At 29.8% G+C, this 27,973-nt stretch overlaps 3 protein-coding genes across 4 annotated transcripts; 1 reads left to right on the forward strand and 2 right to left on the reverse strand.

The window, feature by feature from the left end:
• The first annotated feature begins 9,534 nt into the window (after positions 1–9,534).
• On the forward strand, positions 9,535–11,572 carry LOC101249898 (AAA-ATPase At5g57480). Its single transcript, XM_004252570.5, has one exon. It carries the CDS (start codon positions 9,770–9,772, stop codon positions 11,324–11,326), a length of 1,557 nt encoding a protein of 518 aa, XP_004252618.2. The 5' UTR covers positions 9,535–9,769; the 3' UTR covers positions 11,327–11,572.
• A 9,287-nt stretch (positions 11,573–20,859) lies between these two features.
• On the reverse strand, positions 20,860–24,102 carry LOC101249618 (probable cinnamyl alcohol dehydrogenase 1). Of its 2 annotated transcripts, none has more exons than XM_010316213.4 (7): positions 24,014–24,102; positions 22,726–22,824; positions 22,393–22,506; positions 22,082–22,312; positions 21,650–21,935; positions 21,390–21,540; positions 20,860–21,304 (listed from the first exon to the last, which is right to left on the reverse strand). In XM_010316213.4, the coding sequence occupies exons 2-7, from the start codon at positions 22,812–22,814 to the stop codon at positions 21,108–21,110; spliced, it is 1,068 nt and encodes a 355-aa protein (XP_010314515.1). In that variant the 5' UTR covers positions 22,815–22,824; positions 24,014–24,102; the 3' UTR covers positions 20,860–21,107. The 2 variants fall into 2 exon arrangements, with proteins under 2 accessions (XP_010314515.1, XP_025884418.1); XM_026028633.2 differs by lacking the exon at positions 24,014–24,102 and adding an exon at positions 22,914–23,232.
• Positions 24,103–25,420: 1,318 nt separating this feature from the next.
• On the reverse strand, positions 25,421–27,641 carry LOC101263294 (heavy metal-associated isoprenylated plant protein 30-like). The gene is made up of 3 exons (XM_004252609.5): positions 27,506–27,641; positions 26,540–26,615; positions 25,421–25,849 (listed from the first exon to the last, which is right to left on the reverse strand). The coding sequence occupies exons 1-3, from the start codon at positions 27,533–27,535 to the stop codon at positions 25,527–25,529; spliced, it is 429 nt and encodes a 142-aa protein (XP_004252657.2). The 5' UTR covers positions 27,536–27,641; the 3' UTR covers positions 25,421–25,526.
• Positions 27,642–27,973: the final 332 nt, after the last annotated feature.

A 27,973-nucleotide genomic window follows, 5' to 3' on the forward strand; every position in this document is an offset into this window, starting at 1 on the left:
GGAACAAGAATTAACGCTATTTGTCATGGTCAGCTCTATCAGAATAGAATGGCTAGAGCTTTCAACAAGAAGGTTAGATTCAGACATTTCTCGCCTGGGCAACTAGTTTTCAAGCGGATTTTCCCAAATCAAGACGAAGCAAAGAGTAAATTCTCACCAAACTGGCAAGGCCCGTAACAAAGTCTCTCGAGTACTGACAGGTGGGCCCTCATACTTGCAAAAATGGATGGAGAAGTCTGCCCAAAGCCTATAAACTGAGATTCTGTTAAAAAATATTACATATAAAGATTGCTTCATGCTCTTTGTAATTTGGAACTACGTAAGACCTGATTCCCGCTTAAAAAGGGATATGTAGGCGCTCCTATAGGGGTTTGGTCTTATCATGATAAAAACCTTCATTTTTTCCTTATTTGGCAACTGGGGCAGAATTTTTGAGAGGGTCTCAAAAATTTCATCAAAATTTTTTCCCTTGCAAATCTCGATACTGGGGCAAATTTTTTTAGACAAACTCAAAAATTCCATCGAAAGCACTTTTCCTCGATATTGGGACAGAATTTTGAGGGAACCTCAAAATTGCTACAAATCAAGGCTGAGACAGAACCTTTCAAAAGGATATGAAAAGTTCACAAACAGTCAGCTTACAACGAAGATCAGAATGATAAATCTACTTTTGAGTCAGATGTTGTAAAGTCTCAACCTATTCCTTGGTCAAGGATTCAACATCAGCTTCTTTTACTAAAGATAATTTCAAATTCTTTCAAAGTTCCTCTCCCTTTTATGAAAAACAGATGCCCGAAGAGGTGTGGATGGCAGGTCAAAGAAGAACACACCAGACAAAGCAGATCACCCTTCCCCCCATTTCTTAAACTCATGAATTTTCTTTGAATGTAGAAAGTACATGCACATACACAAAAACAACTCCAATATCGCTCTGAGTACAACAAATCGCAACTCGAAGACATATTTTCCTCCCAACAAGACCAAATATCAAACTATCGATAATACCCGACCTTTACAACAAGAGAAAGGCCCAAGCTACTGTACGCCCTCAAGCAACGGCTGTGCTGGCAAATTACATTCTGCCCGATATTGCATCATTTGCACCTACGCCTGATATCACATTATGCTCGAAGAACTGCATCATTATATTATGCCCAAGATCGTAGAAACACATCATTGCATGTGCTCGATATTGCATGTGCCTGAAGAATTGCATCATTGCATGTGTCCTATATTTCATGCGCCCGAAGAAATGCATCTTTGCATGTGCCCGATAATGCATGTGCCCGAAGAAACGCATCATTTCATGTGCCCGAAGAAATGCATCATTGCATTGTGCTCGAGACTGCATTGTGCTCGAAGTTTGCATAAGCCCAAGATTGCATCGTGCTCATGTGCCCGAATCAAATCAAGTCACAAGTATCAACAGATGCCAAAAAAAGATACGCCCTCTTTACTCATTACTTATATTCCAAAGGCATCATCTTTCATGGACTACGGACTTCATGTTATGGCCTGATGACTTATTTTATGCTTATCATGTTCCTAAGGCATCATAGTCTAAAGGCATCATCCTTATTGCCTGTAGACATCATATCATGGCCTAAGGGTTTAACTTCTGTCTATCATTATCCGAAGGTGTCATAGTCTAAAGGCGTCATTTTCATACATTTTGCATATCATGGCCCTAAACATCAATCCTTAAGACGTTATTTTTCATGGTCTTAAGGGAAACATTCATGGTCAACATGGGAATTGCATCATGTTTACATTTACCGCTTATTTTGATATATTTGCTCTAATCACTTTATTTAAGTTATAGTCTAAGTTACAGATGTGCAGATTACAGATAAAATCAACCGCCTTTTGAACAACCACCCTTCATGCTTACAAACAAAGACTGTCAGATTTTCTGCTACTTACATTGTCATTCGACTACTCAGCTACTGTCCAGACTACCATGGAAACATTGTCAGACTCAACTCGCTACTGTGACCTACCTTTTCTTCAGATGGGCTCGTCCGCCTTACAACACGACATTTAGGCCCGTCCGCCTTACAATGCGAAATCTAGGCTCGTTCGCCTTACAATGCGATATTTAGGCTCGTCCGCCTTACAATGCGACATCTAGGCTCGTCCGCCTTACAATGCGACATCTAGGCTCGCCCGCCTTACAATTCAACATTTAGGCTCGTTCGCCTTAGAATGCGACATCTAGGCTCGTCTGCCTTATAACGGTACATTTAGGCTCGTCCGCCTTGTATAACTCTAAAGCTCTCATATGTAAATTTATTTGGGATATCGTCTAAGAGGAGGGGGATTATATGCAATTTTATAATATTTTTGTGTTAGAAAGCATGCTCATAGGATTAAAATATTTTTTGCTTCATCTATATGTGTTGTTTTAACTTTCCAATCGCCTAAAATCATGGGAATCATAAGCTAATCTCTAGTATGATAACTTACGTTAAAAGGAGCAAGAGTTTTAATAATTGTCAATTTGTCCCTTATTTGTTAATATGAATTCTTATTAATAAGTTGCAATATGTTCACTTAGAAACCATGCATATAGAATTTAATTAAATAAGATTGTGCATTAAAGTCACTCCCTAATAATTTTCAGCATGTTTTATAACTAGACAATCTTTCAATATTTTCAACTCTATGAAAAAGAGCAATTTTCTGCATACATTATTATTTTGTGTTTCTTCCTAAAAATTGTCATACTAATTTGTCCATAAAAAAATAATAGTTAATATTTTTCTGCATCATAATTAACCTCTTTTGCATCTAAAATCTGCTATCAATTAATTTTTTTCATTGTAATTAATTTTCTGCCTAAAAATATATATTTTTTACATTAATAACCAATCTGTAAATCCATCAATATTCTAAAAACAATTTTCTTCATTAATAATAAATTTGTCACTTAAAAAATATAATTTTTTTGTGTTACTAATAAATCTATTGGTGTCCTTAAAATAATTTTCTGCCTAAATAAATTAAGCCTTTTGTTATAAAATTTTCTGCCTTAATAATTAATTCGACTACTATTTTAAAAATATATGTGCATGTGTAATCACATCCTTTGCTATACTTGAAAATCAAACAAAAGCTATTATTTCATTAATCATTGCTCATCCTAAAATTACTTCAATACTAATATTTGCATCTATGTTATCATATTTTCCCCGTCATAATTAAATTGTTGTCTGTTTGTATGTTCACACACTCAACATGAAACCTTTCACAGTTGTGTTATTTGCAAGCACGTCTAATTGATTTTTAGAGGCCAAATTGAGACTTGCATTGCTAAAATGACCGTCTTGTTTGCCTTGTTTGTTTGACTTGGTGTTTAGGAGGGCATTATATTCTATTTTGTCTAAACCCACCCTTTGAGAGTCCAATGCCTCTTGGACATTAAACTGGGACGACTAGGCATCTTTTAGGTACGAAATGCATGCGGTGGTTGGGTAGGGGTAGTTGGCCCTACGAAGATGATGACATCGACTCAGGCTTGAAAAGTCGAGTGTTGATCCAAAAAGTCTCTTAGAGTCTCCCTTCTCTTTTATCCCTTTACTTGTTTGTTTTAAATATATATTTATTTTGGGGTAGATTAAAATAAAAATAATAAAATTATTTGCTTATTTATTTGTATCTTTTCTATCCTCTCGCTTATCTCTTTTTTAATTGTTTAGTATATCTATTTTATTGTTATCACTTAGTCTCGCATGTTTAAATATTAATTAAGATAATAATGAGCTATTTGATTCAACTTTTTGTTATATCACCTAGTCTCACATGTTAGATTCAATAAAATGATTTTAATGTTAATATTTGCTATCACCTAGCCTTTATTAATTAATTGGTCAAAAATAATAAAATGGTCTCATTTGTTTTATATTTCTTATCACCTAGCAAGCATGCTACTTAAATAATATTAATAAATGAAGTGACCTTAATTGCTACTTGTAACCCCCACATAGATTGCATGAGATACGGTCGGGATCCACATTTGTGGACCTCGAGGGATGCCTAACACCTTCCCTCGAGGTAATTTGGACCCTTACCCTAATCTCTGGCTCGTTGACCTTAGCTAGACTAAGTTAGGTTATATAGGTGCCCTAACGCGCCTTAATTCGTTAAATGACAACTCCAAACTCAAAATCCCAAAAGAGTTGTTAGGTCATGCACAAAACTCGTTTTTTATGGGAAAATGGGGCGCGACAATGGCGACTCCAAACTCAAAATCCCAAAAAAGTTGTTAGGTCGTGCACAAACCCGTTTTTACAAAAAATTAGGCGCGACAATTCAGTATAAGTGTGTCTCTGAAATTTAGGGCATAGATTGAGGGGGTACTTGTGCATTATCTCTAAAACATATAATAAAACTAAAACATTGTTATTGACCCATTATTTACACGTTGTTTAATTTGTTCTCCATACATGTATACCGTGTATGGTTATGATTATATGGATATAATAAGTGAGTTCGATAGGAAGAAAAGTATTCATTTTTTTAATAAAATCTAGAAAACAAGTTCAAAAAGTGATTGATATATATTTTATATTAATGGTATCATTTTCATTCTTCGACACGTCACCTCTATCCTACTTTCAGTCTTCCACCTTTCATATATAATGTTTATCTAGATTATATATAGTTAGAATTATATTTTATTCTGATATATATATAGAGAGAGAGAAAAAAATTAAAATAAATAATAAATTCAATTACATTCTTAAAAAAACACTTTCGGTCGTGCCAAACACATGCATTTACGTACAACCAACCAACATGTGGAATAATATTTTTCACAACCAAATTCTTTAAATGAATGGTAAAGTCTCTCAAAAGTAGAATATATAAACGGAGCAGTTCAATCTAATTTGTGATCTAAAGTAAAATTTTAGTTAGATGTTCAAAATTTATATAAATTTCATATGCACTTATTTATTTTCTCTAACTTCTTAAATGTAAATTATTGCTTAATATATTTTTTTTTACAAAAATGATTTCTTCAAATATCGTTTTTTAATTATTAACTAAAAGTAAGATTTTATCAGTTCAACATTGAAAAATATTCTTTTACTGACACAATTATTATATAAATTATTTACATAATTTTTAAGTAATTATAAGTTGACAAACTTTACATGAAAATAAGAATTACAATTATAGAATTTGATACAAGAAACTGATAACTGGTTGACGAATTAACTTTACATAAAGATATATTTCTATGTTATACTTGAAAGTTTAAGAAGAAACAAAAATAGAATTGTGAGCCATTTTATTCAAATATATTTCGACTACTAATTTATATTTTTAATTAATAGTGTATCACTCTAACTTACCCAAGATTTTTTAAAAAAAGTGCAAAAGAATTTTGAATAGATAAATAATACGAGTGTTAGCGAAGAAAATATAAACATACAAAACAATATTTTCTTAATTTCTTCTATCTGAATGATGTTAAAAATAGTGAAATAGTGTTTTTTTTTTCAAAAAAATATACTTTTTAGGCATAAATAATTAAGTTTTATTTAAAAAGTCAACACATAATCTTTTGTTGGTGAAATTTTGAGGCCCCATGGGGGCCTAACGTAAATACCTTAAATTTATTAAGCAAGAGTCGACCCTGATCATAGTACGACAAATAGTAGAGCATAAACTTAGACTAATATATAACAAGTCATTAAATTCATAGAGTTGTTTATTTCTGAAGTGCGTTAGTTAAAATATGTCACTCAATGTTAATTCTTATAATAATTTTATTAAAGAAAAAATATAGAATGAGCATGCGATAATAATTCCATATTGATTCAAACTAATCCATCCATTCCCATTTTGAATAGGATTCCGATTAAAAATATACAAATATTGTGATGTGCTTCTCCATGAGTATCTAGTAACTATTTGTGTAGTGGATAATGAGCGATTTGACAACAAAAGTAATAAGAAATTTATATAACACATGATATGACTAGATTCATTAGATACTATCTAACATTTACTCACGTTGGATTTCACTTACTCAATGAAAATATTATAAATTATTTTCATATTTCTTATACTTTGTGTTTAGTCAGATAAATTGAAACAAAAAAGGTAAATGTTGGATTTCAGTTACTCAATAAACATGTTATAAATTATTTTTATATTTCTTATACTTTGTGTTAAGTCAGATAAATTGAAACGAAAAAAATAATATAAAAGGTAATGCACCTTACCATGAAGAGAAGAAATGATAGATGGTAAGTGAGGAAGGTGATTCTAGTTTTCCATTATGAGATGGAAGAAGGAAAAAAAAAGGGGTAATATTTAGAAGAAAAAGTTCACTAAAGTCCAAGTCTATAATATTAGGTCCCATCTTTGATCTATTCAGAACCAACTCACACTTACCCATCCAAAACACCTTTTTTGTTTTATTTTTTCAGACTCATCCACCACCCTCTATTCCCCTCTTCTGTCTGTCACTTAAGGGTCCCATTAATTTGTATTATCCTTCTTTTTTTATTTAACCTTATATCTTTTTTATTTAGTAGGCGTTTCGTCATGTGATATTATATCACGATATGGTATCATGAGATAGAATCAACAATTGGATATGTGATTTTACGCTTTTCCATCTTATGATTTCATATTACGAGATGTGATTCCATATTCTCTAAAAACCATGATATGAAATCATATGGGAATACCATAAGGCTGAGCAATGGAACGGGATATACTGGTACCGTTTCGGTTCGTCCCAGTTCGATTGCCTATGGGATGGAACGGGACATCCCGAACCGAAACACGAAACGAAACGGAATCGTGATTTGGTACCGGTGTACCAGTACCGGTTTATTCTGGTTTCGGTCTGATATTGATTAATTAATATTTATTAATTAATTTATATTATATATTAATTAATTAATTTATATTAAAATTTATAAATTATAAATTATATTTTATATTAGATAATAAATACTATCCAACTAACCCAACTATCCCCTATTAGTATTACATTCGAGACTTAGTTGAACAGAAACCTTCCTAGAAGGTGGTTGCATAAACTATGCACTCTACTAGTAGTTGTAAATTGAAATTGTAATTTATAATACAAATTTAAATAAATTGAATTGATATCTTTTAATTTGTGTAATTATTTTATCCTTATTTTTATTTAATTTTTTAAAATTACAAATTCAATTTATTTAAATTACAAGTTATAAATATTACTTATAAATTATAACATATTAATAAATAATAAGTAATAACTTATAAACTTCAAAAGATTTAAATCTTGAAAACATAATTAGACTTAACTTGCATACTTAATAAGTAGAATGTTTATGAAAAATATCTTTAAAATAACTTAAGTAAAAAATTACATTATAAATTTAAAAACTATTAATTTAAACTTAGAAAATAAAAAAAATGTTCATATTTTCGTAATTCAAAAAAATTATTTTTAAAATAACTAAATGTGTCATCCTGTTTATTCCATCCCGTGACATTTTGGTTCGTTCCAGTTCCATCCCGGTATAAAGTGGGACGGAGCGGAACCGGGTATCCGGCCCGGTTAGTCCCGGTACCGGTCAACTCCTCCCGTTCCGGTCTGGTATCGGTTCGTTCCGGTCCGTTGTCCAGTCTTAGAATACTATATCATGATTTGAAATATTCTAATACAAAAATTGATCCATGAATTTATATTTTGTTAAAACAACCCACATTTATATCTACTATCCATTTATTTCACATGTACATAAAAATTTATAATCACATCATTACTTTTTAGAATTTATTATTGTCGCCGACATAAAAGTTATTATTCTCACAAACATTTAGTCACTTTAACTCACACTTCACGATTGTCGATTAATAAAATCTTGAAGAGCCCGTGAAAGGTGTTATATTTTTACTCAAATATATTGATGAAATAATTACTTAAGTGGAGAACAAATAGCTTTGTAATAATTTATGATGCGATTTTATAATGTTTTGTTTATTTGATGAGATTGAATAAACAATTGGGGCTATTATATAGTTTTAGAACTTATGTGATTTTTATATTTACGAGAAAATATACAATACCAAAATTTCATATCACATGTCCAAACATAACTTCAATTTCATCTCATAATTTCATATCGCATGTCCAAACAAAACTTCAATTTCATCTCATTATTTCATATCACGGTACTATATCGCATGACCAAACGGACCCTTAGTATTAAGAAAAAATCGTAGGAGTACAACTTTTTTTTAATATTATTTAGGGCATGTTTGAATTAACTTTTTGCTTATGACTTATAAGTCAAAAGTCATAAGTTAGAATTTCTAATTTATGATTATTGACTTATTTTTGTTATCTTGGCTTTACTTAAAGCAGTTTTTAATTTTACTCAAACACTTCAAAACAGTTTAAAAACTATTTTGGCTTTAAAACAACTAAAATAAGTTAATTCAAACGGGCACACTTAACTAAGTTTTTCAATTGTACTTGACATGTTTTAATTTTGTATAATATGTTTTATTTGATATAAAATTAAAATGTTTTTTAATTAAATTAATGATTTAAAATAAATTATTATTTTATAAAGAATAAAAAGGAGTATTTTAGAATAAAATTATTATGTAAGGATGTAAAACTCTGTCTTCATATTTATTTTAGGCCAAATATATAAACATATTTCTAAACTTGTTGGATTTTTTCTCTGAAGTATCTCAACTACCTGAGAGAAAAACCAACAAGTTTAGAAATCTGCTTATATATTTGACCTTTATTTTATATAGACTATAGACTATAAAAAATAAATATAATCACATTCTTCCCCCTGAGTAGTACGTGAAATTTAAAGATACACTGCCTTTGTTTTCTTTTAGTTGTTATATTGTATTTTTCTAGAGTTAGTTTTAGTTAATTTTAAAAACTAAATTAGATAATGTTAATTCAATAAATAATTCAAAAGCTATTTAAAAAGTATCTTTATAAATTTTTATTTCAATATAACAAATTAAATATATTTTTAAATATTAATCAAAGTTCGTTCTAAAAAAATTATGATAATTAAATTTGAATGGAATGAATATTTACCTTTTTTCCATTTTTACTCTAAATCGTAAAATTTAGAGACATATTCACCTTTTTCTATTTTTAAATTTTAGCTAAGGTTAGTCACACTTCATATTGTTTAACTTAAGAAATTCAAAATTTTGACAATAAAAAAAAAAAGTGAACTAAGTATTAGTACTTTTTTTTCTATTTTTACTCTATATAGTAAAATTGTGAGACATATTTACCTTTATTCCATTTTTAAATTTAAATTAGTCTTGATTTAAAACTATAACAACTAAAATTAAACTAGACGTACTTATTTTTTTTCCTTTTTTACTCTAAATAGTAAAATTCAGAGACATATTTACATTTTTTCCGTTTTGAATTTATTATTCAATTAAAGTAAGAAAAAGATAAAAAAAAATTGGATTGAAAAAAAAGTATCTGATTTTTATTCATAGACAGTATGACTTTTTTTTTTTCCTGATAGTCTCTTATTAGTCATTGCCAGCCAACTCTCTCTCCAATTCGCATTTCAAAACAAAAAAAACCTTACACCTTTTCAGTACCCTTTTGCCTCTTTTTTTAATTCTCTGAATCAAAAAAAAAATAAAAAAAATCTTTAACCTTCTTCTTTCTATAACTATATAGTGAAGTAGTTTGTCTCTTCACTATTAAAAAAAAAACAAAAAACTGAAGATATTCTCTATTAGCAAAAACATTATGAAGGAGTTATGGACAACATTGGCATCGATGATGGGTGTATGGGCATTCAGTCAAAGTCTGATTCAGGTAGTTTTTCCACCGGAGATTCGTTTCGCCATTCTCAAAATCATACACCGAATCTGTAACTGGTTCTCAGCTTATTGCTACTACGATATCACGGAGATCGACGGAGTAAACACCAACGAGCTTTACAACGCTGTTCAGCTTTACCTGAGTAGCTACGCTTGCGTTACCGGTAATCGTTTGAGTTTAACGAGAGGACTCAATTCGAGCAGTATAACTTTTGGGTTATCGAATAATGATTCTCTAATAGATGCATTTAACGGCGTTAAAGTTCATTGGGAACATGTGGTTACTCCGAGAAACTCACAGACATTTTCATGGCGGCCATTGCCGGAGGAAAAAAGAGGGTTTCTCCTTCGAGCTAAGAAAAAAGATAAATCTGTTGTATTAGGTGATTATTTAGATTTCGTTATGGAAAAAGCCAATGAAATTAGAAGAAAAAATCAGGATCGGTTGCTGTATACAAATTCACGTGGTGGTTCACTTGATTCGAGAGGTCATCCTTGGGAATCGGTACCGTTTAAACATCCCAGTACTTTCGAGACGCTAGCTATGGATCCTGTGAAAAAAGCTGAGATTATGGCAGATCTTTTGGATTTTGCTAATGGGGAATCTTTTTACCAGAGAACAGGTAGAGCTTGGAAAAGAGGTTATCTTCTTTATGGACCACCAGGTACTGGAAAGTCTAGTATGATTGCTGCAATGGCTAATTTTCTTGGTTATGATATTTATGATCTTGAATTAACAGAAGTTCATACGAATTCCGAGTTGAGGAAGTTGCTGATGAAAACTAGTTCAAAGTCTATTATTGTTATTGAAGATATTGATTGTTCTATCAATTTAACTAATCGAAAAAACAACAGTAGTAGTAGTAATAGTAGTAGTAATTACAATGTTTCACCTCCTGGGAGCGGTGGTGGTGGTGGTAGTAGTGAAGATGGTGGTGGGAATACTATAACTCTATCTGGTTTGTTGAATTTTACTGATGGCTTATGGTCTTGTTGTGGTAGTGAGAGGATATTTGTTTTCACAACGAATCACATTGAGAAGCTTGATCCAGCTTTGTTGAGGTCTGGAAGAATGGATATGCATATTCACATGAGCTATTCGTCTTTCGCTGCACTCAAGATTCTCTTGAAGAATTACTTGGGATACAATGAGGACGATGTAGAGAAGGAGTTGTTAGAGCAATTGGAGCAAGTAATGGAGCGAGCTGAAATGACACCAGCGGATATAAGTGAAGTGTTGATCAAGAACAGGAGGAACAAAGACAAGGCGGTATGGGAGTTACTCGAAGCATTGAAAGCAAGAGCGGAGATGAAGGACAACAAGGGTAGTAATAACAATGCAGGTAAAAACAACACAATTGAAGACGAGGAACAAGAGAAAAGGGCATTATTAGTTGAGAGTTCTAATGAAATCGGTGGTGATGAATCACAAGAAAAACGCAACAAATGTGATGATGTCAACGATGATGAAAAGGTACTTTAGTATTATAAAAACTATATGGTTAAAAAATTTTGATTCTTTAAATCTTTTATGGAGAGGGATGAGACAAGGGATGTTTGGTGTATGAAGAGTACATAATTTTACTATTCATGACATGGAAATTTTAAGGTGTAGGGGGGTGAAGTTGGGGAAAAGTAGTACTATTGTTCTATGTTACTATTGCTTTTGATATTTTGGAACTTGCAAAAATAATGGAAAACCAAAACAAAGTATGATTTTGTTGATTAACATGTGGGGTGTTTGGTTGTGTTAGTTCAACTTTGTCCCTCTGGAAATGGTTAATATTAGCATTATGAGTTTTCATATTTTTGTCCACATGCAATTGTTTTTCTTGAATAAAACTAAGTAGTAATAATGTGATGATGATCTTTGTATGTGGATGGCATAATTTTTTTTTTTAAAAAAAAAATTGTTAGCTGGCTAGGATGTGAACCTCTTGAAGCACATGGGGATCATGTACTTTCTGATTGGGGAATTTGGGAACTTAAGTTGCCAAACCTTTTACTATATAAGTTTTCATGTCAATCATTTTGAAAATGATATGTTTCTTTTGGAGTTTGGCAATGAAAGTGATTTTTAAGTAGGTGTAATGGAGTTATATATGTGTGTATATATATATATATATTTATGTGATAGTTGAAGCCGTTTTGAATATATAATTTATTTGAAAAAAGCTTGAAGCGGAGAAAAATTTTCACTCGAGAAACTCATCTTAAAAGATAACTTAAAATTCATTCTATTATGTAACCAATCATCATTTTGAGAAGGAAAAAAAAGATTTATGTTCGAAATCGTTGTTACTTTTCTGTCGTAATATTTGATAAGTTAAAAAAGTTATTTGGATTTTTTGTATTTAATCTAGGCAAACACCAAGTGGTAAAGATCTTCAGAGTAAGTGGGCTGTGCAAATTGTTTTTGTACAAGCCAAAACACACTCTTATAGAATGTCAAATTACTTCATATGGATTTTTTGGTTTATTTATGTGTTTGGTAACACAAAAAATGCTTTTGCTTACACGTAGTGTAGACGTGATATGGTATGGTATAATATTTTAAAGATCAACTTTTACATATAATAAATATTAAAAAAAAAAGAGGATAAATAACAAAAATTTCACTTTAAATTCTCTTATTACCATTATTCTCTATTAGTTTTACAAATTTTTAAAATTCCTCATTTTCACACATCAGATTAATGTATCTCGTGCATCAGGTTAATGTGTTCAGCGCATCAGATTATTATATCATGTAATTTATCTTACTTAACGATTAATGTATCTCGTGCATCAGATTCATGTATCAACACTCGTATTATTGTATTAATTTGAAGGATTTTTTGTAATTATAAACTTATAAGGGACAAATGATAATTTTGCCTTAAAAATATATGACGTCTGTCATTTGGCCATTTGCGGAATTGCGCTCCATAGCAAACATAAATATGTATATTTAACTATACATATACAAAAGAAAGCAGTTGTTTATTTGTTTCTGTTTCGATATGCATATACAAAAGGTCAATTTGTATAATATGTGTTTGTTTAAAGCCAGAAAGAGAGATAAAAAAGAATCGGATAGAATTTTTTTTTGTATAATCATAAGTGTATAGGACGAATATATATGCATTTGTACTTATGTTTACAATTTTATCTCGCTTAAATGCAATGTACACATTTATGTTTGTATAAAGTGAGAGTAGCGAACGAGATATGGGAGGGAAAAGAAAATAAATATATATATATAATTTTCTCTCGCTTTATACAAACACAAACACATGTTATACATTTGTGTTTATATAAAAGCAAGAGAGGCGAGGGAGACTGCCAACAAGAACGAGAGTAGCGAGCAAGATTCACCGAGAGAGGCAAAATAGGAAGAGTTTGCTATGGGGTACAATTTAATTCAACTATGTTTATAGTATCTTATTTGAATTAAAAGTATGCTATTATATACAATTTTCTCTATTTTAAACTTGATATCGTAATTTCTATATTCGGTTTTCAAAACTATTATATAAGTACCATACAATTTAATTTAGTACACTTGATAATTTGAAGTTCAATTTTGATATTTTGCGGTATGACAAATTGATATTCATAATTTGTTCAACTTCAATTAATATATGCTGGTATAATAGTGTATTATGACTTCGACAATTTAGAACAATTCTCATTTATATTATACTAACACATATACATGTAGAAATATATATTCGAAAGAAAGTGCAAACAACTTATTTTGTTAATCAATTGCCTTTAAAATATATTTCAATCAAAATAGAATTGTCATAGATAAGTTTTTTTCAATTGTCACATCTTCAAATTCTAATCGTTTAATTTATACTTATATATATACACACACATACTTCAATATGATATTTGTTATATCGGTATGTTATTTTTAAATATCAAATATCATGTTAAATAAAAAAAATTAAAAATATATACCATATACTATACCAAAATTATGATATCAAAAATTTCAATATAATGTAATAATTCATTATATACAAGTCAGTAACCTTTGATAGAATATTTTATATCTTTTAAGTAGAAAACTCTAACTTCATAATGAAAAAATGAATTGTGGTACATAAGTTGGGATCAATTTATTTATTTTTGTTCCAAACAAGATATGAATTCAAATTTACCTGAAAAAAGTCGTGATTTTGTAAGCACTAATTTATTTCTTACCATTATTTTCACTTAAATAAAATCTTTATGCAGCACTTTAATAAGTTCAGCAAGACATTAATTTATAATAGTGGTATCTTAATTTATTTTAAATTGAATAAATGCCCAAATCTTTTTATTTAGGCAAAAGATAATGTCAACTTTAGAAGTAGAAAAATAATTTAAGATATTGAAATCAAAATTTGATTTCCTTTCTTATTCTATTACTTTCTCGTAATTTATGATATATTTTTCGTTCTTTTTAATTATTTTTTTCAAATTATATAGTTTTTATAAATACTTTAAGATATATTTTATTATTGTACTGATATGAAAATATTTGTAATTTATAGTTTTTTAAAAAAAATAATTTTAAAAATATTAAATTAATTACATTTAATTATTCATTAAAAATTAATTAAATCAACTTTCCAAAAAAGAAAAAAAATATATGATGAATTAAAACACAGGAAGTATCGAATAACATGAAACTTGAATGTTAATAATATAATTTCTTTATGCTTTATTAAATAAGTTTAGTTTAGTGTTTTGTAGGTATATCAAGTGATAAATAATAAAATTATTAAGTAGTAATTGGTATTAAAATAAATATTATATTTATTAAAATGATTTGCTGAATTTATATTCTTTTTCATCATTTTGACTATTTTATCGTAATGAAAAAAAAATCACTAGCTTTAGTATAGTTTCATAGTGGAATTTGTTTATTACCAAATATATTTAAATCAATAAATAATTCTTCTTAATTATGATCATACCCAATTTTGATAAATAAAACTATTGAAAATCAATTGATAATGACTTATATAAATATATTTATTTATTAATCGAAAAACGTCTAATAACTTTTTGAACGACAAAGAGTAAATAGATGAGTGAAAAGTAAAAGTAAAAGACGGTAATATTTTTGGAACATTGTATCTAAAGAAAATAACTTTTCTTTTCACTTTTGATACATAGATAGGAAATTAAAAATAAAAAGAGATACTTTTAACATCTCAGAGTAGAAAAAGGTTCTAACCATTTCAAGTAAAAAGAAAAAAGATATTTCACAATCATATATATTGGTATTGCTTATACTTTTAAAATATTATATATATTATTATTGATTAAGTGTTTCTTAAATATTTTACATTTAGATATATGTGTTTTTACTATCAAATATAAAAAATTAAGGAAAAAGTCGAGTGAAATTGGAAAAAGAGACGAGCGAAATTCGTATGTTTCTGTTAAATCACACTAGTACATGTAGTTATGAAAATTTTGTGGGAACTGTACAAGACGTGTCTAATTGTAGTTGGTACTATACAATATGTGTTCAATTTTATTAGGATTCTTGGAGGCTAAACCCTAAACCCTAGTTCATGGCTATATAAAGGGTATTAAATTCCCTTAAAAGACATGAAATATCCCATAAATTCTTGGGTATTTTTAAAGATCAAGATCTCGATATATTCCATAAAAGTTAAGAAATATTCATATAGAGGTCAAATATAAATCATTTTAATTCGATAAATACGCCACTAACGATCCTCTGGTCATGAATAAATCTTATGAGATGAGAATCAAGGAAGGAACAGAATTGTATACCCCATTGATTATAAATAAAATATTCATGTTTCTTCAAATTTTATTGGTTTCTTTATTTTCCATACATTTAAAAGTTGTTGTAAAAACATGTATATAGAGTGATTCACATGTATTTGAAATGCTAGATACATGGTAAATGACGAGAAGAGATAGGATGGAGGGAGCGAGTTTTGTCATGTATCTCATATTCGTGCGAATCCACTTGCATACAATGTATCTACAACAAATTACCTAAATTTGACCTTATGTATCGAAGAAATATGTATATATGGTAAGATACTCTAATATTGCAAATTAAAGTGTATCTAATTAATTAGCTCCTAAACTAGTGAAATTTATTTAAGTTTTTCAAAAAAGACTGGAACTTAGCTCATAAACTAAAATTTATAACAAATTTTTTTTGTTTACTCTTGAACCTAGAGAAATAACTAATTTAAACATAACTAAAATCTGCGCAAAATAATACACAAGTTTCTTCATAGTTAATAATATATAATGAATGTATATCATTTTTTATTTTTAATTTCTAGGCCTAGTGCATTAAGGGGTCGTTTGGTACAAACATTGATAGTGCAGGGATTAGTAATGCAGGGATTAATAGTGCAGGGATTATTTTTTGTCAAGTGTTTGGTTCACTACTTTCCACTTAAGTTTGTGTTTAATTTATAATTCTACAAAAAAATTCTTTCCTATTATACCCTTGTATTATTATGAGTGTTTATTTCATGTAACTAAGTCAAGGTAGATAACTACCGGACCGCATAATTTTGTAAAGAATTATTTATCCCTTTTAATTAGTTAAATCAAATATATATACATAAAATTGTTATTAATTTTAAGGTATGATGTACCACTAAGAAGATCAGTGATGGCACAATGCATTTCTAATTTTTTGTGGATTAAGTATATATCTTAAACTTAACATAGATTTAAGACTACTTAAATTGTTGATACCTAAAACTTATTTTTATTTTTATTTTTAAAACAATAGTTCAAGTGGCTAATTGACAAATTATCTTGAATATAAAAAAAATCAAGAAAAAAATATTAGTAAAATCATTAAATTACACCAAATAAATTTGGAGAATTAAAAAAGAACATTTATAACCACTCTAATATAAATAAAAAGAAAATTAAATTACATAAGAATTTTTTTTAAAAAAAAAAAGAATAAAGGGTTAGTTTAGTCATTTAGGGATCTTATCCAAGGTTTAACAAACTTTGGGTTAGTTATTCCTCCGTTTTCAAGGGATAAGATAATACCACATATGATGGATAAGCAATTCATGAATTAAATTAAATGAAGTAATCAAACAATGTATTAGTTGAATTAAATTTTAATCTATGAATTATTCTACTCAATACCGCGTACCAAACGGATCCTAATAGTCTAATACATGGGTCATTTGCGCCTTTACCCCTACTATGATTTTTAATTTTTGTCTATAGTAATAAATACCTTTTATCTACTGAGCATAAACTTATATTTTGAATTATAAATATATTACAAGTTATTCATTTTTCAAAGTTATGAATACTACATGTTACTTCAATAATGCATTTCAATATTTAATTGCAAGTAATAGACAAAATTTTTAACAAGAAAATTCGTTCCATATATATATATATATATTATTTAAAATTTTATATACGATATAATTTCTGCATTTCGACTCCTTTCGTCCCTCTAGCTCCGCCCTTATTTGATAAAAGTAATATCATAGGATTCTAACTCATAATTTTGCAAAATGTTTTACTGTAAAATTTAATATTATCTTTTTTCAAAAATTTAAATGTGATTAATTTTTGGTATGCTCTTTTATTATAATTTCTTTGTTGTACCTAATAACTCCATATATATATATATATTTGTTAGTCCTCCTTGGTGAAAAAAGACATAATTTCCGGTCAAATTAATGCGGTCTGATTTGGAATATTATTAAAGAAATAAAACTTAGAGAAAGAATAATTGGATGATGACAGTAAGATTTAAAAATTATAGGGGCCTAATGGATGCCCACTTTAGTTTAATTATTTTATATCAAATGTTTTTTTGCATTTGAATTTTTGTGCCACATGTTTAAGTCATGTTTGGATTTTTCCTATAATAAGTTAAAGTTATGTAGGCTAATATAATTTCGTTTTCATGCATAATTTTAAAATAAATAAATAATGACTTCAATTATGACTAAAAATGTATCCATGTTGTTGTCTATTTGTGCCAATTAGGGATAAGTTCAATCATCTTTTTGATTTACAAATTGCATTGTCAAGTCGAAGTCACCTAACAATAACTAATATATATGTATACTTTTTATAATGTAACTAGTGAATGTTAGCAAGGTGCCCAATCACTACATAGTTTTTTAAAATTATTAATGTCATTTTATTTGTAAAGTTGATAGACCTTGAAAAACTTTATAATAAATTTTAGAAGGTTTTATAAAGTGGTGTAGCCACCCTTGTGTCAAGGTGTTTAATTGGACACTATTCGTCGAAAAATTATATTGTATATACAAGTAAAATGATAAACAAAGTGTCTAATAATCATATTTTGGATACCATTGACACAACAATATGATGTAGTCTAGTATTTGTATGTTAAATCTCACTAGTAACAATCTATTTCTTTTACTTTTTAATAAGAGCAAGTTCACTTTAGCACTTGGATACCCTTCGTGAAATTTCTGACTCCGCCACGGATCTTATAGAGATATTTGAAGGTAGAGTTGTATTTATAACTTAGTCCGTCTTATTTGCCCTAATGATGAATGAATTGGGGCGATATATCAAAGAGAAATATTGTGGTGTATATTGTTTGCTGATGACATGATTTTGATCGACGAGATTCAAGGCGAAATTAATGATAGGATGGAGATCTGCGTGTATATATCTATATATATATATATATATATATATATATATATATATATATATATATATACCCTAGATTAAGTTGAGCAGTACAAAGACAGAGTACTTGCAGTGTAACCCATGAGGTAAATGTGTAAGTGATGACTGATACACTATTCATCTTCAAGAGAGGAAGTTTCATGTATCTTAGATCTACAATTCAAGAAAATGAGGAGATCAATAATGGTGTTACACACTGTATTGATGCGGGTTGGATGAATGGAGTCTCTATCTGGTGTTTGCGTGATAAAAATACGCCACCACAATTTAAAAGTACTTTCTCTATCCCAATTTATGTAACATAGTTTGACTTTCGAGAGTCAAATAATTTTAGTTAGACATGAATTTGGACATGAAATCTTCAATTTTTTTTTTAAATTTATATATTTAAAAATTACTTTAAAAATGTTATAAATCACAATAATTAACAATTGAAAATATTTAAAAGACATACATGAAAAAATTTTGGTCAAAGATAGACTTGAGATAGAAGGCACTATGTTTTATAAAGTGATTTTCATACAAGCTATGTTGTATGGGTCGAAGTGTTGGCCAGTCATAGTGGTAGACAAAATGAGGGCGGTGAGACTGATATCGATGGTTTGACCATATAAAATGGAGTACACTATGCCACATTGAGGAAGTGCATGAGTTTGACAATGACGGACATGGGAGAGGTAGAGAAAATTCAAAAAGGTATTGGAGAGAGATGATTAGATCAGAAATGACATCAAAACAGTTTATCAAGTACGACAACTCTGGATAATATAATATAAGTTCGAGGATTAGAGTAGAAGATTGATAGGTAGGCGAGTATTGTCTCATTTCCCTTATCATTTTTTGTTATTAATGCTTGTATACCATCTTGTCCTTCAATCTTGTTATTTTCCTTGCTCCGATCATCATATTACTCCCTTTATTAAAACAGAACGACTACTTTCTTTTATAATTTGTTTGAAAAAAAATAATCTCTTTACTCTTTTAGCAATATTTTAATTTTAATTTTCTACGTGGCATGTTAAGACTACAAGATTAAAAGATATTTTGGTACGTTTAAAACAATATTAATTTAGGACCACAAGATTAAAGTTTTATATTCTTAATTTCCGTGTCAACTCAAATTACAGTCATTTTTTTTTATAAAAAAAAATGGAGGAAGTATGTGTGAGTGCAATTGTTTACTTCACTATGTTTCAGCATGAATTATCATTACTCTATCTTTTTCCCATATTTATGTTTTTATTTTTTAAGATAAAAATGAAATTATGTACACACCACCCTCCTCGAACCCACGTATGGAATAATACTAAATATATTTGTTTGTAAAATTTATATAGAACATTTTTTCGTTTTTGTAATAGCACCAATGTTAAAAGAATATTTTTGGATTTTCATCATTTGTGTGGGACTACTTCTTTAGACCAAGTATTATATACCAATCATAGTAGAACTCCATATTATAGGTTCGAATATTATATTATTAGAGCTATTTATGCGTCTTAGTGTGGTATTTTGGTTTCTTCATTTTGCACAAAGTGAATTTTCGTTAGGCATGGAATTAAATGGCGATATCTATCCTTCGAGATGATCCAGTGATTTGAGCATGGGTCTTCCATTTGAAGGTCTCAAGTTCAAAATCCTTTGCGAACAAAAGCAAGGGGTTTGCCTTCTGGACCGAGCTCGTCGCACCAGGCTTGCTTGGTGCGGGTTACCTCTCCTATGTGTTCTGCAAGTTGTTGCATAGGAGAGGAAGTTTTACCCTGTGCGCACCCAAAAGGTAGCGGCTATGGTCGCCCTTGTCATAAAAAAGAAAAAGAAAAAGTGGCAATATCTACTTGTTTATTATTTTGACCAATTGATACATATATGCAACACTCAACAATTACATAAAGAACAAATAAAATCGTAATGCATATTTTAATATTTAGATATGTATTCAGATACAAACGTCTTAATTTATTAGTTAAAACAAATGAAGCCCAAGTCTTTTTCAAACGTTTAACTGTTTCTACGAAAAAAATAAAAAAGTATGATAACTACATTTCACTATAAATGATGTAACAACATATTCAATATAGTTCTACCCGTGAAAGTTGAAAAAAATAGTGAACAGAAATCTTACCCTACCTTTGTCGCGTAGAGAGTGTTTAAGACAATTTTTTGGCTCAAGAAAATTGTTTGGAATGCATAAACCCAACATCTACAATCATGACTTTGGAATGCATTATAGCAATATATAAAGAGACAAAAAGATGATAGGCACAACCCAGCAACGTCAACAACAATATATCCAGTGTAATCTGATAAGCACGATCAAAGTAACAAAAAGATGAGCATGTACATGCTCTCTAGTATATCATTCCCTTATACCATGGACCTTAAAAAAGTACTTTTAGAAATATGACAAAGAGTATATAATTGCAAAAAATTACCCTACGCTGATGCGCGAAAGGGAATAGGCTTCTCTATAGCTGTATTATAACAGACACATGAATGTTCATATGAGATTTTGCAATGTTTAATTAAATCAGTTCAAGAGAACATACTCTTCCTCCCGAGTCCCGCCTTTACTTGAGGCTGTTTGCTACATCAATTACAAAGCGATATTTGACGTCCTTCTTTATTAACCTTTCGAGTGCCTCATTGACATACTGAATGGGGACTACCTCAATTTCTGGATAGATTTTGTGGGAAGCACAGAAATCCAGCATTTCTTGTGTCTGCTTTGTTCCACCCGTTACACTCCCAACTATGCTCTTCATACCTGCCAGAACCGACTCATTTTTAGCCGAGTACAACATATAGAACACAACTTGCTTCATATTGTGAGCAGATATAGAAATTAATACCGAGGATTAGGTTTCCAGGAATAAATTTCACTTCACTTGGGAAGCCAACAAGAACAAGAACGCCAGCAGTCTTTAACAACGACAAGTATGTATCAAATGGAATATCTCCAGAAGCGGTGTTAATAATGAAGTCAAACGACTTACTCAGTGCCTGTAACAACGTAAGAAATCAGTCAAAGCAACAGCAGGTTATAGCATTTCCGTGATATCTATATATATATAAAGAAGTACAAACTGCAAGTTTATGACTGACATCATACCATCATCTGCTGTTCATCTGATGAGATTACAAACTTGTCTGCTCCAAGACGATTTACCGCCTCTTCTCTCTTAGATATACTTGTACTGAATACCGTTACTTTCATTCCAAAAGCCTTTCCAAACTTCACTGCCAAGTGACCTAGACCACCTAATCCAACGACACCTAGAGATTTTCCCGGTTGGTTCATGTTATGTTTTATCATCGGAGTATAAACAGTAATTCCAGCACATAGTAAAGGTGCTGCAGATGCAAGAGGGTAATTTTCAGGTATTCTAAAGCAGTACCTGTACATATAAACAACATATATCAGTATAATACTATACCTATTTTATACGACCATTTGGTCCACAAAGGGTGTATACATCAGGGGACGTTGGGACAAGTGGGGTAAGAACAACACATAATTTGTCAGAGAGTTGGATATATTAACCTTTCATTGACTACAATGTAACTGGAGTATCCCCCTTTAGTAACTGTACCATCGACGTCTATACCATCAAAAGTGTATATTGCTCCTTTTGAGCAATGAACCTCTAATGCATCGCAACAATATTCACATTCCCTGCATGAATTAATATATGTTCCAACTCCAACATGGTCGCCAATTTTGAAGTGCTTAACATCCGCACCAACCTCTCTCACGATTCCCGTAATTTCATGACTGACAGTCATGAAAAGATTTCACAATATAAGTAAATGAGGTAAAATGTATCAAATAATTTGTGAAATCAAGCTTCGCACCCTGGCACAAGAGGATATTTTGAAGTTCCAAGTATATTCTTTGTCCAGATAACATCAGCGAAACACATTCCACAAAAAGCAATGTCTAGTCGAACATCATCACTGCTGACTACCCTGTGGTAAGTAAAATAAAATTTTAGCTACAACTATAATAACTCGATAAGTAGAATCAAATCAATAGTTCAACCATTTAAATTTAGTCAATGATCCTGTAGTCCAAACTGGCGAAATAGAACAGCCCTTGGCAGTTGGCAGAGGACGAAAATTCAACCAAACGAAAAGAAAATGAAGCATCAGAAAAGGCCATTCAATCATTGCATGCTGTAAATTTACCTCCGGTTGAATTCATAAGGTGAAAGAACTCCAGACGGATCTCTTGCTGCCCAACCAAGGCAATTCTCGTTTGCACTTGCAAAAGTCATTACAATTATTCTGCAATACGAATGCAATATAGAACTTAGAATAATGTATTAGCAGAGAAGCCTAGCAGTGAGTATTTGTTAAGATTGCTAATCCTTTACCACAAGTTGTTTAACTTTACAGCTTTGTTGATAAACTTGAGTGTCATTATAGCTTTTCTAGGACTAATCTGAGTATGCTTGGAAGAAGTGGAATCATATATCCGTTTGTCCATCAAGAACTCTCACATTCAGAAGATGAAAATATTTGCGGAGATGAGAATTGTTGAGATGGACACACATGGGCATGTTATTGTTGATATCCGAGACAAAGTGAGAGTGGCTTCGGTGGAGGACCAAATGTGGGAAGCAAGCCTAAGATGGTCCGGGCATGTGATAAGGAGATGCACATATGCTCCAGTGCGGAGGTGTGAGAGGTTAACTGTGGATGGCCTTAGGAAAGTTAGAGGTAAACCGAAGAAGTATTGAAAATAGGTGATCAGACATGACATGACGCACTGTCAGTTTACCTAGGACATGACCTTAAATAGGAGATCGTGGAGGTCACGAATTAGAGTAGAAGATTAATAGGTAGAAATGCATTGTCTTGCTACTCATCCATACTAGTAGTCGTAGTAGTACGCTATCTTCAGTATTTGTTACTATCTATTGTTTCTTGAACTATGACTATCATATTCTTTTGTTGTAGTACTAACTACTAATCAATTACTATTTGTTATTCCATTACCTCTATTTCTAATTGCTTTGGTCGTTAAGGGTTTCTCAGAAACAATTTCTCTGTCTGATATAGAAATAAGATCTACTTACGCTCTACTCTACTCTACCCTCCCATTTGTTCGCGGAACTACACCGGATATATTGCTTCTTGGGATTTGTGCCACTATTGGGGTAAAATGGCTCACTAACAAAACTTTCAGAGCTAAAACTCAGATTTATACAAATTTATATTTTCCGAAAAATAAACAATTTACATTCTATACACAAAAACCTTATAAGAATTGTTCTAATCGACCATAAAACGTCTTAAAAATTAAAAAAAAAATTAAATACACAACAATTGCATCAATAGGGATATTAAAAATTTGAAACATACAACAGATCGTTCATTTATTATTCAAACTGCTACTACAATTATAGATAAAATTGATTCAAATTATCAGATTTTAAAAAATGAAAAAAGTCATAATGAGAAGAGAATAAACCTGGAAGGAAGAAGGAACAGGGAAGAGATAGATGGAAAATGGAAAATGAAAAAGTTACTTGAGCCTTGAGATGGATTTACTCTGTTTTGTTTTTTTTTCAAGAAAAAATATTATTTTTTATATTTAAATTTTTGAAATTAATTAAAGTTATATTTATTAAACTTTTAACTTATTTATAACAAGTAGTTTTTTTTTAAAATATTGATATTTTGAAGACAAATTGATTTTAAAGGGGTTTTTTAAATAAATTATAGAAATACACATCTTTTGCTTCACTTGTTTTTATTATCTCCTATTATTTGATAAAATCTCCAAAATCTTTTATTTTTTTAATGTATTCAAGCTGCATATTAATGAATCTGAGTAAGTATTTAATGTATCCGAGCTACATATTATGTGTTCGAGTTAATTTTTAATGTATCTGAGCCACAAATTAAAGTATCCGAACCAATATTTAACGTATATAATCTACATATTATGAAAGGCATGTGAAATAATTTCCTCTTTTTTCAGTCTAAAATTTGTTATCCTAAAAATTATAATCAATAAAATATCACTTACTTAGAAATTTTAGGAATATCAATTTTTAGTGAATGTTTGTTGATAAGTTTTTATCAAGATTGAAGCCTAAAATCAAAATATACGATGGCTTAATTTGCTATCAAACTAGTGTTTTTATTTAACTTGAAAATCTAAGCTCTAAATGTTAGTAATAAGACTCCCAACTATTAAAAAAATAATTGTTGTCTTGTTAGGTTTTTTAATACTAAATTTAGTTGAATGATTTTATGAATAGAAAAATTATAATTGAGTATTTTATTGATACAAAATAAAATTTAGTAATTTTATTAGATAAATTTTTAAAGTTAAAATTGAGATATTAACTCAAATTTAAATGACCCTTTTGTCCTTCTAAGTTACAAACTCATTATGGAAGAGCACTAGCCTATGATAGGAGCATTCAATTTTTCGATTGTGAAAAGGTGTGCATCGAATATCTAATCGAACTAATTTGATTCAATTTTTTCATCCTTAACCAAGAGGCCTCAGATTCGAGCCTCCTTGAGTACAAATTGTCTTTGTTAGAAAGCGTTTTACCTTCTAAATATGAATACCGAACACCAGGAACTTATTGTGCTTGAAATATCATATTTGTCTTTGTCATATGCCTCCAATAGTGCTCGAGAAAAACAAGGACGTAGATGGATTCCTCTACTACGGTACGTCGACGAATTCCAATTTTCTTTTAATTTTTTTCCCGATATTCATGTCCACCCTTAGTCTATGAATGTCTATTTTTGTTTTACAATGTATATAATTAACACATACAACATATTAACATGCATTTGGTTAATAATTAAGTCCTATAGTCTTGTATAACATACAAAAAAAAAAAAAAAACTTGGATTATTATACAGAGAAAGCCTAGACTTTCATTATTCTTATTGATATTGACAACAATAATATAATACCAAGATTATAATCTAATTAACATACATTTTTTTTTTATATATTACATGATAGAACAAGAATATACATTATCATCATTAAACAAATTGCTAACTTTGTCATCTCCTCTTTGTGTTATAGGCAAAGTACCATACTTATCAGTAGCATTGTAACCATGTCTCCAATAATTGTAACTTTCTTTGTACTCTATTGTTGTATCTTTGAAATAATTATTTGATGATGTGAAATATAGTGGTGGATTTGGGTATGGCCAAAATTCTGCCCTTTTGCCTGATCTTCTCACTGCTTTTAGCACTTTTTTTCTATCGACGTATCCTATTACCGTCACCTTTTCCATCTCTACGTCGATCTCTGCTGAATCTACTCCTGGTATTTATACATTATATGTTGAACAAAATTATATATTTATCGCGAAAATATTCGATGTAATATGTTGTGGCTAAATTTATTGTTGTGAACAAAATTTGTGATGGACATTTTGTTAGGGTATGTGATAATGTGAATCATAATACTTTAGTTCAATTGTAGTTAAGGAAATTGTAGAATGCTTATGACAATATTTGAAACGAAGGAGTTGCTCGGATAGTAAGCATCTTTTACATTCAATATTAAGATTGTGAGTTTGAGTTATTAAAAAAAGAAAAAGAAAAATGAGGGTTTCTCTTTTTTTGGTTTTCCACACATTGGAGCCCTGACTAAATCCGAATCATGCTCTGTAGGGCTTCGAACAGGATTTTTTCCGTGTCCAAGGCTCGAATCGATACTCTAAATATGGAGAAAATCCTGTTAGGAGCTCCTTGACGTACTACTATAATGGAATTCTTTACTATAGGAGCGGGGAGAGCTATAGTTTCACTTGTGAATTTGACAAAATTTAATAACTTTAATTAAAATCTTAAGATGATTTTAAAAATTTAGTAAGATGTCTGATATATATTATATGAAAAGTTAGAACTAAAAAGTTATAAAAAAATATATATATATATATATATATTCTTTTTAATAGAAAAAAAAGATAAAATAAATTAAAACGAAAATAGTATAATCTTTGCATACCTCTAAGTTTGAGGACAGCGTCTTTGACAACTCTCTCACAACCAGGGCAACACATCCTTACTTTGAGTTCCACAGTCTGTAAAATAAATCACGATTTAATAATTCTCACAATTTATCCTTTGTTTTCTAAATTTTTCATACTCTATTTCATCTCAAATTATTTGTATTTCACATTTAAGATTTTAAAATTATGGATTCAAATTTACTATTTGTTTCAATTAATCTAAGTAAATTATACTCCATCCACTATAACAAATAAAGGATTAAAATATTTTATTTTTATTATAGAAACGTCATAAATACTAAATACAGATGAACCGATGCTATAAAACACCATCCGCCTAGCATGGTCGTAAGAATAGTCATGTGATCAATATATTCATTTTAGCGTTAATTAAAGTCTAAAAACATAAGTGTAAATAATTTTTTATAGTAACAATTCACTTAAAAAAATATTTATAGGTAAGCGTAATCTTTAAAATAAGACAAGTTATATGAGAAAGAAATTACTTGATTTGATCAGTCATTACGAAGATTGTTCGATTTGTATCAAAAGGATAATAAAAGTAGTAGTGAGATTTTGCTATCCGAATAACCATTGATCTTCATCTATCATTTATAGTTTTTTTAAAGACTTTGAGATATATTTCAGAACTAGATATTTATGCTATCAGGTTTTGAGAACTTTTTCGTTGTTTTTATCGGTTTTGACCTATCTCATACATGTAAATTCTTTCGGCTTACACATTATTTTATGTTTCCCCGTGTGTGTGTCATCATGACCTCGACTTTTGAATCGTGACAGAACAGGTAAAGATATACATAAAACATTAAAACTCTTTCCATTATTCTAAAGATGCATCTTTACAATAATAAAGTTGGCTAGTAAATTCAGATGAAATCATTTCCAGGTTGAACTGATGATGAAAAGGTGGAGAAAAGATTAAAGGAAGAAGAAAGTGAAACCTGCAAAGAAAGTGGTCGACCCCTAGGCATGTTGTTGTTGATGATGATGATGGCTTTATTAGGGTTGTCTTAATTGATGATGATATTTGTAAAGCAAAGAGATCTAAATAGGCTTTTACATTTGTAATAAGGTTGCTTGACTATATATATATATATATAGATTCACAATGCCATGTGTAACTCATTAAAAAAGGGAGGAGACTTATTATAGAAGACTTCAATGTGAATATCAAAACATCGGAATGAGAAACTCTTAAGAAAAAAGACATGTAGTTCGTAAAGTATGTTTTCGTCTTATTAATGGAGAAAATTTTACTAGAAGTGTAGTCTCTAAATAGCCCCTACAACATATAATACAAATTTAATTAGGTTTTAATATAGATATCGGACATCAGATGAGACAACAATAAAAATGACAGAAATATTAAAGCAATTTATGCTGAGTATGTTTTCTCACTTCATTAAAAA

This window comes from Solanum lycopersicum, chromosome 12, assembly GCF_036512215.1.
Source record: "Solanum lycopersicum chromosome 12, SLM_r2.1".
In the NCBI taxonomy this organism is placed as follows: Eukaryota; Viridiplantae; Streptophyta; class Magnoliopsida; order Solanales; family Solanaceae; genus Solanum; species Solanum lycopersicum.